The 12,277-nt window shown below is 57.3% G+C and overlaps 3 protein-coding genes across 3 annotated transcripts in view; 2 read left to right on the plus strand and 1 right to left on the minus strand.

Annotated features, from left to right (window-relative positions):
- Nucleotides 1-270: 270 nt before the first annotated feature.
- Nucleotides 271-4,036, plus strand: EAH_00039780 (hypothetical protein; the record flags this gene model as incomplete). Its single annotated transcript, XM_013395321.1, has 6 exons — nt 271-409; nt 549-697; nt 848-1,060; nt 1,404-3,371; nt 3,651-3,716; nt 3,911-4,036. 6 exons carry the CDS (start codon nt 271-273, stop codon nt 4,034-4,036), a joined length of 2,661 nt encoding a protein of 886 aa, XP_013250775.1.
- Nucleotides 4,037-4,480: 444 nt separating this feature from the next.
- On the minus strand, nt 4,481-7,281 carry EAH_00039790 (hypothetical protein, conserved; the record flags this gene model as incomplete). Its single annotated transcript, XM_013395322.1, has 4 exons — nt 4,481-4,693; nt 4,861-5,189; nt 5,343-5,496; nt 6,187-7,281. The coding sequence occupies 4 exons, from the start codon at nt 7,279-7,281 to the stop codon at nt 4,481-4,483; spliced, it is 1,791 nt and encodes a 596-aa protein (XP_013250776.1).
- A 932-nt stretch (nt 7,282-8,213) lies between these two features.
- EAH_00039800 (chromosome segregation protein, putative) overlaps nt 8,214-12,277 on the plus strand; it is a gene marked incomplete at both ends in the record, with an annotated part of 7,838 nt that continues 3,774 nt past the window's right edge. Inside the window, 4 exons of the mRNA XM_013395323.1 lie at nt 8,214-9,501; nt 10,009-10,671; nt 11,179-11,324; nt 11,843-12,229. Coding sequence (XP_013250777.1) covers nt 8,214-9,501; nt 10,009-10,671; nt 11,179-11,324; nt 11,843-12,229 — 2,484 coding nt within the window. The remainder of the gene's footprint in view (nt 9,502-10,008; nt 10,672-11,178; nt 11,325-11,842; nt 12,230-12,277) is intronic.

The raw sequence follows: 12,277 nt of genomic DNA on the forward strand, positions 1-12,277 counted from the left end.
GTCTCTGGTGTCTCCTCATGTGCATCTGTTTGTCTTCATTGAAAAGCTATTATAAAAGAAAATAAAAGGTCTTTCATGTCCTTACACCTCAATCCCTTCGCATATAAACCCTAAACCCTAAACCCTAAACCCTAAACCCTCACTCCCCTTGAGAGAGGCACAGAGACTGTCTCCTCCCCTCTGTCTACCAACACCAGCAGCACAAACAAACATTGAAGAGACAGGTGTCTCCTTATTTCTGAGAGTGTCTTTAAACTCTACTCAATCCCGATGGCTGCCGATGCAGCGCCAGGCGGTTCTTCCCACTCTGTTGCTGCTGCTGCTGCTGCTACTACTACTGCTGCTGCTGCTGCTAGTTCGTGCAGCAAGTGTCTCCTGGGGGCCCCAGTCTCTTCGCCTTGTCTCAAGGGTACTAGGGCCCACCTTCTCCCCTCCCCTTCCTTCTGCTGCTCTCCATCGGCAGCAGCAGCAACAGCCCAGCAGCAAATATTTACAAGAGACAATTCAGCTGTCTCCTAACACCGCTATTGTCTCCTCGCCCTCCTTAGAGTCTGAGGGGGCCCCCGTTGAGGGGCCCCTATCACTTCCTCTGTACCCTGGATACGAAATAAAAGACGATCCCACAGGGGGCCCCCCTATAACTGATTTATCTAGTGCAGCAACGCGCAGCAGCAGCCCCTCTGTGGGGTTTGAAGAGGTAGGGGGTCCCCACAGCAAAGTAAAGAAGATGAGCTTTAGGTTTTGCTCTGTACTGCTTTATTTGTGTCTCCTGGGGCCGTCGATGGAGGCCCTGAGAATCCGTTGATGTTCGTTTTGTTTTGTATTTAATTTATGTCTCCCTTCTCAGGCCAGCATAGAAGAGACCCCTGGGGGCCCCTTAACAACGAGGCAGCAGCAGCAGCCTGAAGATGCCCCGCTAAAGGAGGGGGGCCCCCCTCTGTATGTGAGTGCTGCAAAGGGCCCCCCTCATTATATGCTGCCTCTGTACCCCAGCGCATGGCCCCACCAGGAGGCCTCTAATGATGACATTCTTCTGTCTCCTTCCTCTTCTACTGTCTCCGTAAGTTGAGGAGACAGAAGAAAGTGTCTCCTTTGCCCTGCATGCACTGTGATGCTGACGAACAGACGCATTTATAAAGAAAATAAAAGAAGAAAAAGAAATATACAACTTCATAATAGCAACACAACATATAACCCCTAGAGGGGGCCCCCATAGCCTTCAAGCTATCCCTTATACCCACAAGAGGGGCCCCAGCGAGGCCTAAAGAGGGGCCCCAGCGAGGCTCAGGGGCCTCAGATGTTCGCAACAGGGGCCCCCCACCATTGGGGGCCCCCCAGATAACTGCTGTGCTGTGCTGCGCTGCTGCTGCTGCTGCTGCTGCCGTTTGTGTGTGTGGGTTCAGGGGACAGATGGGCCCCCCATGAGGCCTCCCCTGTCAGCAGCAGCAAGGAGACAGCTGCAGCAGCTCTTACAGCAGCAGCAAATGCAGGGAGAGACTGGAAGCACTCAACTGCAAGGCGAAGTGCAGCAAGGCCCTAGGAGCGAGCTGGAACAACCCCTGGGATCGTCTCCTTTGGAGGCGATCCCAGAGGCAGGAGACTCGGAAGAACCTTTAACAGTGTGGGGTGGTTGGAGACAGTTAAGCGACATTAGGCAGCACAAAGGAGACACAGGAGACACCAGCGGCACTCCGACCGTTACCCCAGCACCTGCACCAGCAGCAGCAGCAGCAGCAGCTGCAGCAGCTGCTGGAAGCAGAAAGCCACCATCATCTGAAGGAAAGAACGAGGCGGTGATTGCTCCCTCCAAGACACACTCTTCCCGGGCAGCAGCAGCAAATGCAGCAGCAAATGCAGCAGCAAATGCAACAGCAAATGCAGCAGCAACTGCAGCAACGAATGCAGCAGCAAAGGCAGCAGCAGCAACAGTTTCGTCTGCTGCGCACGATTCAAGCGCGGGGCCTTCTTGTAGCTCCTCGGTCTCTTGTGCTCCAGGAAAAGGCTTCTCAGCAGCAGCAACCGAAGCAGCAGCAGCAGCAGCAGAAAGTGAAGCAGCAGCAACACAGAAAGCAGCAGCAAAAGCAACAACAGTGCAGGCAGAGGCAAGGAGAAATACTGCTGCAGCCGCTGCACCACAGAGAAGGACGACAGAACAAATAGCAGCAAAACCAGCAGCAGCAGAAGAAGCAGCAGCAACAGAAGCAACAGAAGCAGCAGCAGCAGCAGCAAGAGAAGCAGCAGCAAAGCCGATGGCAGCAACAGAAGCAGCAGCAGAACAAGCAACAACAATACCTTCAGCAGCAACACAAGTAGCAGCAGGGCGAGAAGCAGCAGGATTCGTGGGTGCAGCAACAGAGACAAGAGCAGCAGCATCGGCAGCAAAAGAGACAGCCGCAGACGATGCAGCAGCAACGAGGAAGGCATCAGCAGAAGCAGCACCGAATGACGAGAAAGCAGCAGCAGCAGCAGCAGCAAAACAAGCACCAGCAGCGCAGGCAACAACAGCAGCAACGGGGGAAGCAGCAGGGAAAGAAGCAACAGCAGCAACAGGAGGCACAACTGCAGCAGCAAACAGAACAGCAGAAATTAACTCAGAAGCATCAGGACTGGCAACAAGAGAGACAGAAGCAGGAGCAGCAGCAGCACAAGCAGCAGCAGCAGCAAAAGCAGCTTCAGCCCACGAAGCACCAACAGAGGACGATGGCAGGGAAGCAGCAGCAGCAACATCAACACGAACAAGTGCAGCAGCAGCGGCGGATGCTGCAGCAGCAACCGAAGCAGCAAGGGGCAGCGCAGCAGCAGCACGAACAGCAACAACACACAAAGCAGCAGCAGAAGAACATACAGCAGCAACACGCCAAGCAGCAGCAGGAGGCCAGACAGCAGCAGCAAAGACAGCAGCAGCAGCTAAACCAAGCCATCCCCTCATAACAAGCAGCCCCCAAGGAAGCAAACAAGGGGCCCCCAACTCTCTAACAAAGGGGGGCCCCCCTCCCTCGCATATAGGCCCCCGTGGGGGGCCCCCTACACCTAAGTCTCCTCACCCCTACCCATCACAACCCGCAAGCCAACTTGTTGACTCTGCATCAGGGGGCCCCCTCGGTGACTCTACGCACTCACGGGGGCCCCTGGGGGCCCCCAGATCTCACAGGGGTTCAGGGGGGGCCCCTGGGGCCCCCAGGGACTTAGCGGGGGCCCCCGGGGCCCCCAAGACCTCAACGGGGGGCCCCAAGGCCTCCGGGGGCCCGAGGGATTTAGGGGGGGCCCCCGGTGTCCCCGATGTATCATCAGGGGCCCCAGGGGGCCCCCATGAAGGCAGTGGTGTTTGGCTATATTATTGTTTGCAGTCGATGGATGGATGCGCACCTGATGTACGTGAGTCTCTGGGTGTCTCCGTTATAAGTGTCTCCAGAGACACTTCGTTAAATATTAAGAAAGAAGAAGACTGGAGACAAGCGAAAGCAGCAATTGAAGCTTGGGTCAAGAAAATATATATGCAACACCCCCTGTGGGGCCCACTTATTGAACGCTGCCTTGCTGCGTGGCAGCTGCAGCACGGGGGGGCCCCCCTCAGGTGGGGCCTCTTCTCATTACCAAACGCCGAAGCAAACCCTCTGCAGCGGGAAGTGTTTCTCGATCTATATGTCCAGGTACGCTCATCAAGAAACACTGCAGCAGCAGCAGTAGCAGCAGCAGCAGCAGCAAGGCTAGTAGCGGTAGCAGCAGCAGCAGGGCCAGTAGCAGTAGCAACAGGGGCCCCAGCAGCAACAGGAGCTGTTGCTGCTACTGCAGCAAGAGGCCTTCACAACACAGCAGCAACCGCTGGGTAGTTGTTGAGGCTGCTGCTGAGCACCTTGTGCTGCTGCTGCTATTGTTATTGTTGTTGTTGCTGCTGCTGCTGCTGCTGCAGGACCACTTAACAGCAAAAGCTGTGCCTGGGAGTTCGGGGTGTTTTGCTTTTATCTCTCGCCTTCGGGGCCTCAAGTTGGTGGCTGCTGCAGACGGCAGTGGGGCATTAGAGGTTGTCAGTGCATGAGCTACGGGCTGTCTGCCAGCCCCAAACACCACAATGCATGCATGCATGCATGCATGCATGCAGAGACACACGGTGCATGCACGGGTGCATGCGGAGACACATAGTGGACGCATGAATGCCTATATACACAATGCATGCATGAATGCAGATACACACAATGCATGCATGCATGCATGCAGAGACACCCGAAGTGCTATTCTCATGCAACAAGAAGCTGCTGCTGCATGCAACAGCCCCTGTGGGACCCCCCCTCTCCTCTATAATGTAGCCGTGCCTCGCACCTGATTGCTGCTGCTGCTGCAGCTGCTGCAGGAACATAAGGGGACTAAGAGGGGGGCCCCTAATTGCTGGGGCTGAAGGTGTGGTGACTCCAGAGATATTATTTTAGGGCTACACCTTGGGGTGTATGTGCAGCTTTGTTTTATTGGCATTTGCCCTATGAGGTCATTTTGCTGCTGCCTCTTCTGTCTCCTTTTTAAGCGTTTGTCTCTGCTGCTGCAACGCTACGAAACAAACACCAGCAGCACCAGCGTGTGCAGCAGCAGCAGCAGCAGCGTCAAATGTAGCAGCAGCAGTAGCAGCGTGAGCAGCAGCAGCAGCAAGCGTAACAACAAGGGGCCCCTTAAGACCAAATAAAAGGGTACTATCATCAGGGGCCTGAAAGTCAAAGGAATAAAGGAAAAAGAAGAGTAAATAGGGGCCCCCTATTACCAAGGGGGCCCCTGCATAGAGGGGCCCCCCTACCTCACGCCGATTGCTGCGGCATCTCTGCTGCTGCGTCTTCGCAGCAGCAGCAATCGCCATCTCACAAGGGCAGCCCTCACTGAATGAAGGAACCCAGAAGGCCCCCCTGGTGGGGGCCCCCCGGTACCCTGGAGGCCCTCACCGGGGAGAGGCCCTAAGTATGGGGGGCCCCCGTACAGCGTGTCACTGGCGCTGCTGCTGCTGCTGCTGCTGCTGCTGCTGCTGTTGCTGCTGTTGCTGTTGCTGCTGCGGGAAAAGCCAACAGCAGAACTAAGGGAAACCAGCTGGACCGAGCGCTGATGCAGCTGTCGTTGCAACTGCTGCTGCTGTTGCTGTTGTTGTTGCTGCTGCTGCTGCTGCTGAAGGGAGGCCCCTGCTTCTTGTTCAAAGCCTAAAGGCTTACGCCTTACTGCCGCACGACATAAAAGAACGTCTGCACGTACTTCAGGGGGCCCCCAGCAGACAGAGCAATAGAAGAGGCCCAGAGAAGTAAGAAGAGAAACACAGGAGACACCTAAAAGCACTCTGCATGCCCATACATCGTTAGAAGGAGACAGCAAACCTGTCAGAGACCCGGGGGCCCCAGGGGCCCCCCAGGGTCCCTTGGGGGGCCCCCCTTCAGGCAGCTGCTGCTGCTGTCGAGCTCCACTGCAACTAATAAACATCAGCGAAGCTACGAAGCAGCAAATAAGCCGGACGCCCTGCAGCAGCAGCTCCTGCAGCATAACACCACAAATCACACATCCCTGTCCCCTGCAGCAAACTTGCTGCGTGTACAGCTGCTGCTGCACTACATCTAACAACCAGGGGGCCCCTGGAGGCCCCTACACACTCCGACGGGCCCCGGGGGGCCCCCAGATCTCTCAGGGTCTCACAGTTACTGCACAGTCACAGGCTACCGTACCCTAGGGGCCCCCATGGAGCAGCAGAAACAAACGATAGAAGGGAGAGGGAGACAGGAGGGGGGCCCCCCTCCTCGTTGAAGGCCTTCAAGCAAAGAGAAGAGGGGCCCCCAGGGTACAGCTGCTGCACAGCAGCAACAAATAGGGAAGGGGGGGGCCCCCACTTACTGGGAAGGTCAGGGCCCCCTTTAGGGCTTTAGTTCTCCTGAAGCAGCAGAAGGCCCCCGCGAGACAAACAGCTGCAGCAGCAGGTAATAAACCGTCCGGCAGCAGCAGCAAACTGCTGCTGCTGCTACTGAATCCTTCACCTGCTGCAGTTCCTGCTTGACGACTTGGGGGCCCCCGCAGCAGCAGGGGGCCCCACAACCCCCCAAGGGCCCCCGCGAGGCCCCCCCAAAGACAAATAGAAGCAAGAGGGTACGTTGTACATAGAGAAAATAAAAGGAGACAAACAGCAACAGCAAACAGAGACAGCAGCCACAAGGGGTACCCAGCGACGCTCACCAGAGCAAGAGATCTGCAGGGGGCCCCCTGGGGGGGCCCCCAGCGCGCTGCGAAGGCTGAGAGGGCCCCAAACTCCCCCCAAGCTAGAAGCAGCACTAAGGGGGCCCCTAAGACAGAAAGGAGACAGTGAGGCAGCACTTCAGTCATGAACGATAGCACATACACCCCATGCCGCTGCGGGAGGCCCCAACTGTCTCCTGGGTTAAGAGACAGGGGGCCTCCAGGATCCTGTTGGCTGTTAGGGCCTTCGAGGGGCCCCCGGGGGGCCCCCATATCCTGTGAGGGGGGCCCCCAGGGGGGCCCCTCAACTAAACCCCCCCTGTTGTGGCCCTCCGCGCTGCACTGCTGCAGAAAGGGGACAGCACCAAGAGGAGACAGCACCAGCAACGCTGCTATACCCCACCCTCCCCACAGCAGCAGCAAACCGGCAGCAGAAATATAAGGGGCCCCCCCTCCTGTGTATGGGGGCCCCTCAGGTGGCGCCCCCGAAGGGCCCCCTGACCCCTGCGCCCCACGTGCGCTAGGGGCCCCCTTAGCTGCTGCAGCTGCCGGCGGAAGCAGCGCATCCCCGGACCCTGCTGTTGTTGCTGCTGCTGCTGCTGCTGTTGCTTCTGCTGCAGGAGCAGCAACAGTAGCTGCAGCAGTAGGAGCAGCGGCAGCAGCAGCTGGGGATCCCTCGCTGACTCCTGATGACGTAGAAGCACTCCCTGCTGCTGCATGATTTCCATCTACAGGAATGGAGTGCTGCTGCTGCTGCTCATGCTGCTGCTGCTCATGCTGCTGCTGCTGCTGCTCGTGCTGCTCTTGCTGCTGCGGCACATGCTGCTGCTCGTGCTGCTCTTGCTGCTGCGGCACATGCTGCGGCTCGTGCTGCTGCTGCTGCTGCTGCTCCGGCAGGGGCCCCTGAACGCTTAAGGGTAATGCCTGCAGATGCGATGAAACTATGGGAGCTGCAGGGGCCCCCGACAACTCAGGGGGGGGCTGCAGCACAATCAGCAGCAGCGCGCCTGCATGTAGCAGCAGCAGCAGTTGCTGGGCCAAGACCAGACTAAGGCCTGGAATGTAGGCTGTGTATACACCCCAAGGCAGCCTCATGTGTGCAAGACAAAGAAAATAAAGTGCTGCTGCGTCTGATATTTCTCCTGCTGCTGACGCGGCTAGTGCTGCTACAGCTGCTGCTGCTGCTTCTATGGGTGGCTTGGGGTTGCCAGTGCTGGCGTCGACGGCTTATCTTAGGGGGCCCTGCTGCTGCAGCAGCTGCTGAGGGGGAGAGAGAAAGGCCTTTGCTGCTAGTATTACACCTCACGCAGCAGCTTGCGGTGTAGCAGCAGCAGCTGCTGCTGCAGTTCCATTGAGGGGGCCCGTTGGGGGCCCCAACAGGCCTGGAGGCCCTAGAAATAAAGAAAAGCTGCAGCTAGCTAAGGATCCCTTGACCCGGGGGAGCATTTACCTGTTGTTGCTGCTGCTGCTGCTGCAGCTGCTGCTGCAGCAGTGTTTGGTGTTTGGGGGCCCCTTGACCTTGGGGCCCCCTGCATGAATGCCTCCCCCTATTTTTAATTGTTAGCAAAAGAGCAAAGAAAAGAAAACAAGAAGAGATGGAGGCGCTCTAGGGTGAGGCCGTATGACGGCTAGCGAGCAGCAGCAGCAGGAGCAGCAGCAGCAGCAGCAGCAGCAGCAGATGGGGCCCCCAGTAACACAGGGGGGCCCTCCCACCACCTTGGTATACTAGATCTTTGTTTTTCCGAATATATCTTCTTTTATTATTCTCAATACTGTTCTTTATATGATTTATTACTAATGAAAGCATTAGGAAGGAGGGGGGGCCCCTTACCCCGCTGCTGACTACTTATCGGTCATAGCAACAGCAGCAGCAGCACAGCAGCAGCACAGCAGCAGCATGCAGCAGCAGCAACGTTGGGCCCCTCCAGCTGCTGTCTTGATGCCTTTACGAGTTCCTGGGCCCCCTCACAGGCTAAGGGGGGGCCCCCTTCTTCTGTATCTGCAACAGGGGGCCCCTGCAGTAAGAAATGCAGAGTAGAGACAAATCACTGAGGGGCCCCCGGGGGCCCCCCGGGGGCCCCCAAGATGCATGGGGGCGTCCAGGGTTTCTTATTAAGAGACTTAAACTGGAGAGAAGCGAAGAGGGTACCGAGGGGCCCCCTCAAGGCAGAGCTGGGGCCCCCAACGGAGCTTCAGCAGTTCCTCAGGGGGCCCCTGGGGGGGCCCTTGGGGGGGCCCCTCGGGGTGCCCCTCGTCAAGCAGTTGAGGGCATACATATAACAATTAGTTCAGATAGTTCTGATGGGGAGATGAATCCGAAGAGGGTAATGGGGGCGCCCAGAGGGGGGCCCCCCTTGGGGGCCCCTTCAAGAGATACAGGGGCCCCTAAAAGAAGACAGAAGAGGAAAAAGCAAGCAGAAGATGAAGGTGGCGCTGCTGCTGCTGTTAGAGACCGGGCAGCGTCTTCTACTTCCGCAGATTACTCAGATGGAGAGAGGGGGGCCCCTTGCCCCCAGGAGGAGGGGCCCCCAAGGGGCCCCCCAGGAAGCCCCCAAGACAACCAGCTGCATCATCAGATAGCAGAAGGAGCAGCAGCTGAGGTGTCTGCTCAACTGAGGGGATCGGGTACTAGGGGGGCCCCCTCTGAGCCGCAGGGGGCCCCCATCTTTATTTGCTGCTCCTCGTCAGACAGCGAGGGGCCCCCTGAGTGCAAAGCAAAGCACACACAAGGGAAGGGAAGGGGCCCCTCTAGGGGCCCCCGCAGAAGCAAGACACCTACAGGGAGACAGCAAGAGACAGGTGTCTCCCCTGCTGCAGCAGCAGCTGCAGCAGCTGCAGCAACTGCAGCTGCAGCAACACCAGCAGCAGCAGCAGAACCATTTGAAGAGGCAGCCCCAGCAACAGCAAGAGCTGCAGCAGCAGCAGCAATAGCAACAGCTGCTGCTGCAGCTGCTGCTGCTTCCACCCCTGAGTGGCGTGGCGTTGAGTCTCCCCACAACTCGGAGGAAGATGTGGGGTCTGTGCAGGTGTTGGGGATCGGTGGGATCGGTGGGATCGATGTTGGTTCCCGTCTTTCATCGCTTCCCCAGAGATCGCAGGGAAGGGGGGCCCCACACCGTGCGGCCGCCTCCGCTGCCGCTACTACTGCTGCTTCTGCTCGTGCTGCTCCTGCTGCTGCTGCTGCTGCTGCAGAAAGGAGACAGTTAGACCCTTTCTATGGCAGCGCAGGCAAACTAACCCGCGTCGTTCTAAGGGACTTCTGTAATCATGAATTGCTTGACTGGAGGCCCTCGCCTTCTGCAAATATTATTCTCGGTAAATAAACAAAAAATATAAACAAAAAAGCATCAATTTACTCCTCCTTAAAACAAGCCAAGCACATACACACAAACTTTTCAAGGGGCCCTTCACCGGGCCCCCAAGGGGCCCTTCACCGGGCCCCCAAGGGGCCCTCAGAGGGGCCCCAAGGGGCCTTAAGGGGGGCCCCCAAGGGGACCTTCAGAGGGGCCCCCAAGGGGCCCTTCAGAGGGGCCCCCAAGGGGCCCTCAGTGGGGCCCCAAGGGGCCCTCAGCGGGGACCCCAAGGGGCCCTAAGGGGCCTTAAGGGGGGCCTCCAAAGGGCCCTCCAGAGGGGCCCCCAAGAGGCCCTCAAGAGGGGCCCCCAAGGGGCCCTTCAGAGGGGCCCCAAGGGGCCCTAAGGGGGGCCCCAAGGGTTGTTTAAGTGGGCCGCATGGGTTGTTTAAAGGGGCCCCCTGTCTCTTGTTCTTTTTTAATTTATTTAAATGTATCTCTCTTCTTTTTCTTTGTCTTTGTTTGTTTTTAGGAGGAAACGGCCAGGGGAAGTCTGCAATAGCAAAAGCAATATTTATTTGTTGTGGTGGAGAGAGGGGCCCCTGGCGTTCATCATCAGAAGAGGGTATACCTGTGGGGGGCCCCCCAGGTAGGGGGGCCCCTAGGGGCCCCCAGGGAAGCAGTGCTGCTGCAACACTTGTAAGGAGCGGGGAGACACTTCGTTTGTTTGAATATATCAGAGACTACTGGAAGGAAGAGGGCCCCTCAAAGGCTGTTATATCCTTAACATTTTCAAACTTTTCTTCTGTTGGGGCCCCCCCCGGGGGCCCTGGGGGCCCCCCCTCCCAGGACTTTGGCGCTTCTGCTGCTGCTGGTGCTGCTGCTGCTGCTGCTGGAGAGGAGGAGAGTGAAGAGGAGACTCTGAGGCCCGTAAAAGAAGAAGAAGAAGGGCTAATTAGTCGGGTGTCTCTGCTAACCAAAGATGCATTTATCCCTGTAGACAGGGCCTACTGCCATGCGGTGTATGGGGACTACCTCACCCTCTCGCGCGAAATTGTTAAGAAAAGGTCTCCCCGCAAGCCCCATCAGCAGCAGCAGCAGCAGCAGCAGCAGGAGCAGCAGCAGCAGCAGGAGCAGCAGGTAGAGGAGGAGGAGACGGTGTGGGGTACAGGAAGCAGCAGCTGGTATATTCAAGGTAGTGGAGGGCAGTGCAGCAGCAAGAGAGAGATAAAAGCAGCAGAAGTGCAGGCGCTGCTCAGACACTTCAGATTTGAACTAGTTAATCCTGCGGTGTATCTACCTCAAGAACTCGCAAAAACTTTTCTTTTCAAGGCAACAGACAAAGCCCTGTACCAATTCTATCTCTATGCAAGCGGTGAGATGCTGCTGCTGCTTATCTGCACCTGCTGCTGCTGCTCTTGCTGCTGCTGAACCTGCTTCTGCTCCTGCTGCTGCTGTACCTGCTCCTGTTGCACCTGCTGCTGCTGTACATGCTGCTGTTGCACCTGCTGCTGCTGCTGCTGCTGCTCCTGCTCCTGCTGTACCTGCTGCTGCTGCTGCTGTTACTGCCAATGCTGCTGCACCTGTTGCTGCAGCTGCTCCTGCTGCCGCTGCTGCTGCACCTGCTGTTGCTGTTGCTGCTGCTGCTGCTGCATTGCATGTTGTACTGCTGTTTGCTGCAATATGTTGGTGGGGCCCTTAGGTCTAGGTTCGGCTCTGACAAGCCTTCAAGAAGCAGCAGCAAGACATAAGTCTGCTGCAGCAGAGTTAAAGGCATTTGAAGATCGCCTCCTCCCCGCCAGAAACACCCACAAACAACTCACCAACGAAATGCGTCTCTGCAAACAGGTGCACCAGCTAGCTACAGCTAGCAACAGCTAGCTACAGCTAGCTACAGCTAGCCATAGCTAGCCATAGCTAGCTACAGAGAGCCATAGATAGCCACAGATAGCGATAGATAGCCACAGCTAGCCACAGCTAGCCACAAGTAGCTGAAGCTAGTCGCAGCTAGCCATAGCCACCTGACGCAGCTAGCTACGGAGAGCCATAGAGGGCCACAGGTAGCCACAGCTAGCCACAGGTAGCCACAGGTAGCTACAGCTAGCCACACAGGGCAATAGCTAGCTAAGGCGATCGTCACAGTTAGTCCCAATAGCTAGCTGCAGCCTCCATGGGCCCCTAGCTAGCTAGCTATCTAACTAACTGGAGGCAGCAGCTAGCCACAGCTAGCTATCTGGAGGCAGCAGCTAGCTACAGCTAGCTATTCGGTAGCAAGCCTTACCCTTGTGTATGGAGGTGCACTAGCAACTCAAGATCATCTGCTGTTGCTGCTGTTGCTACTGCTGCTTCTGCTGTCTTGGGTGCAGCTTCAGGAGCTCAAAGCAGAGGCTGCTTCGTTGAAGGGGGCCCTACCACACCTGAGGGTGGCGGCAGCAGCAGCAGCAGCAGATGCTGCTGCTGCTGAGGTAGCGGAGATAGAGAAGCAGGTGCAGCAGCAAGAAGAGAAGGCTTTGCGTCGCGCTGCTGCAAAGCAGCGGGAAGAGGAGGTGCGGCGTTGCCGGTCTGTGCTGCAGCAGCAGCGCCAGCAGCAGCAGCAGCAGCAGCGCCAGCAGCAGCAGCAGCAGCAGCAGCTAGCTGCTCTCTCGCGTCAAGTCCGAACGAAGAAGGCAGAAGTGCTGCGGCTAAGACAAGATTTAGAGGCCTCCAAAGAAATGCATGAGGCCCTCAACGAAGTCATTCGCAGCATGCAGTTGGTATGTAGCTGCTGCTGCTGCTGCTGCTGCTGCTGCTGCTGCTGCTGC

The sequence above is a fragment of the Eimeria acervulina genome, genomic scaffold, assembly GCF_000499425.1.
Source record: "Eimeria acervulina Houghton genomic scaffold, Eah_scaff473, whole genome shotgun sequence".
In the NCBI taxonomy this organism is placed as follows: domain Eukaryota; phylum Apicomplexa; class Conoidasida; order Eucoccidiorida; family Eimeriidae; genus Eimeria; species Eimeria acervulina.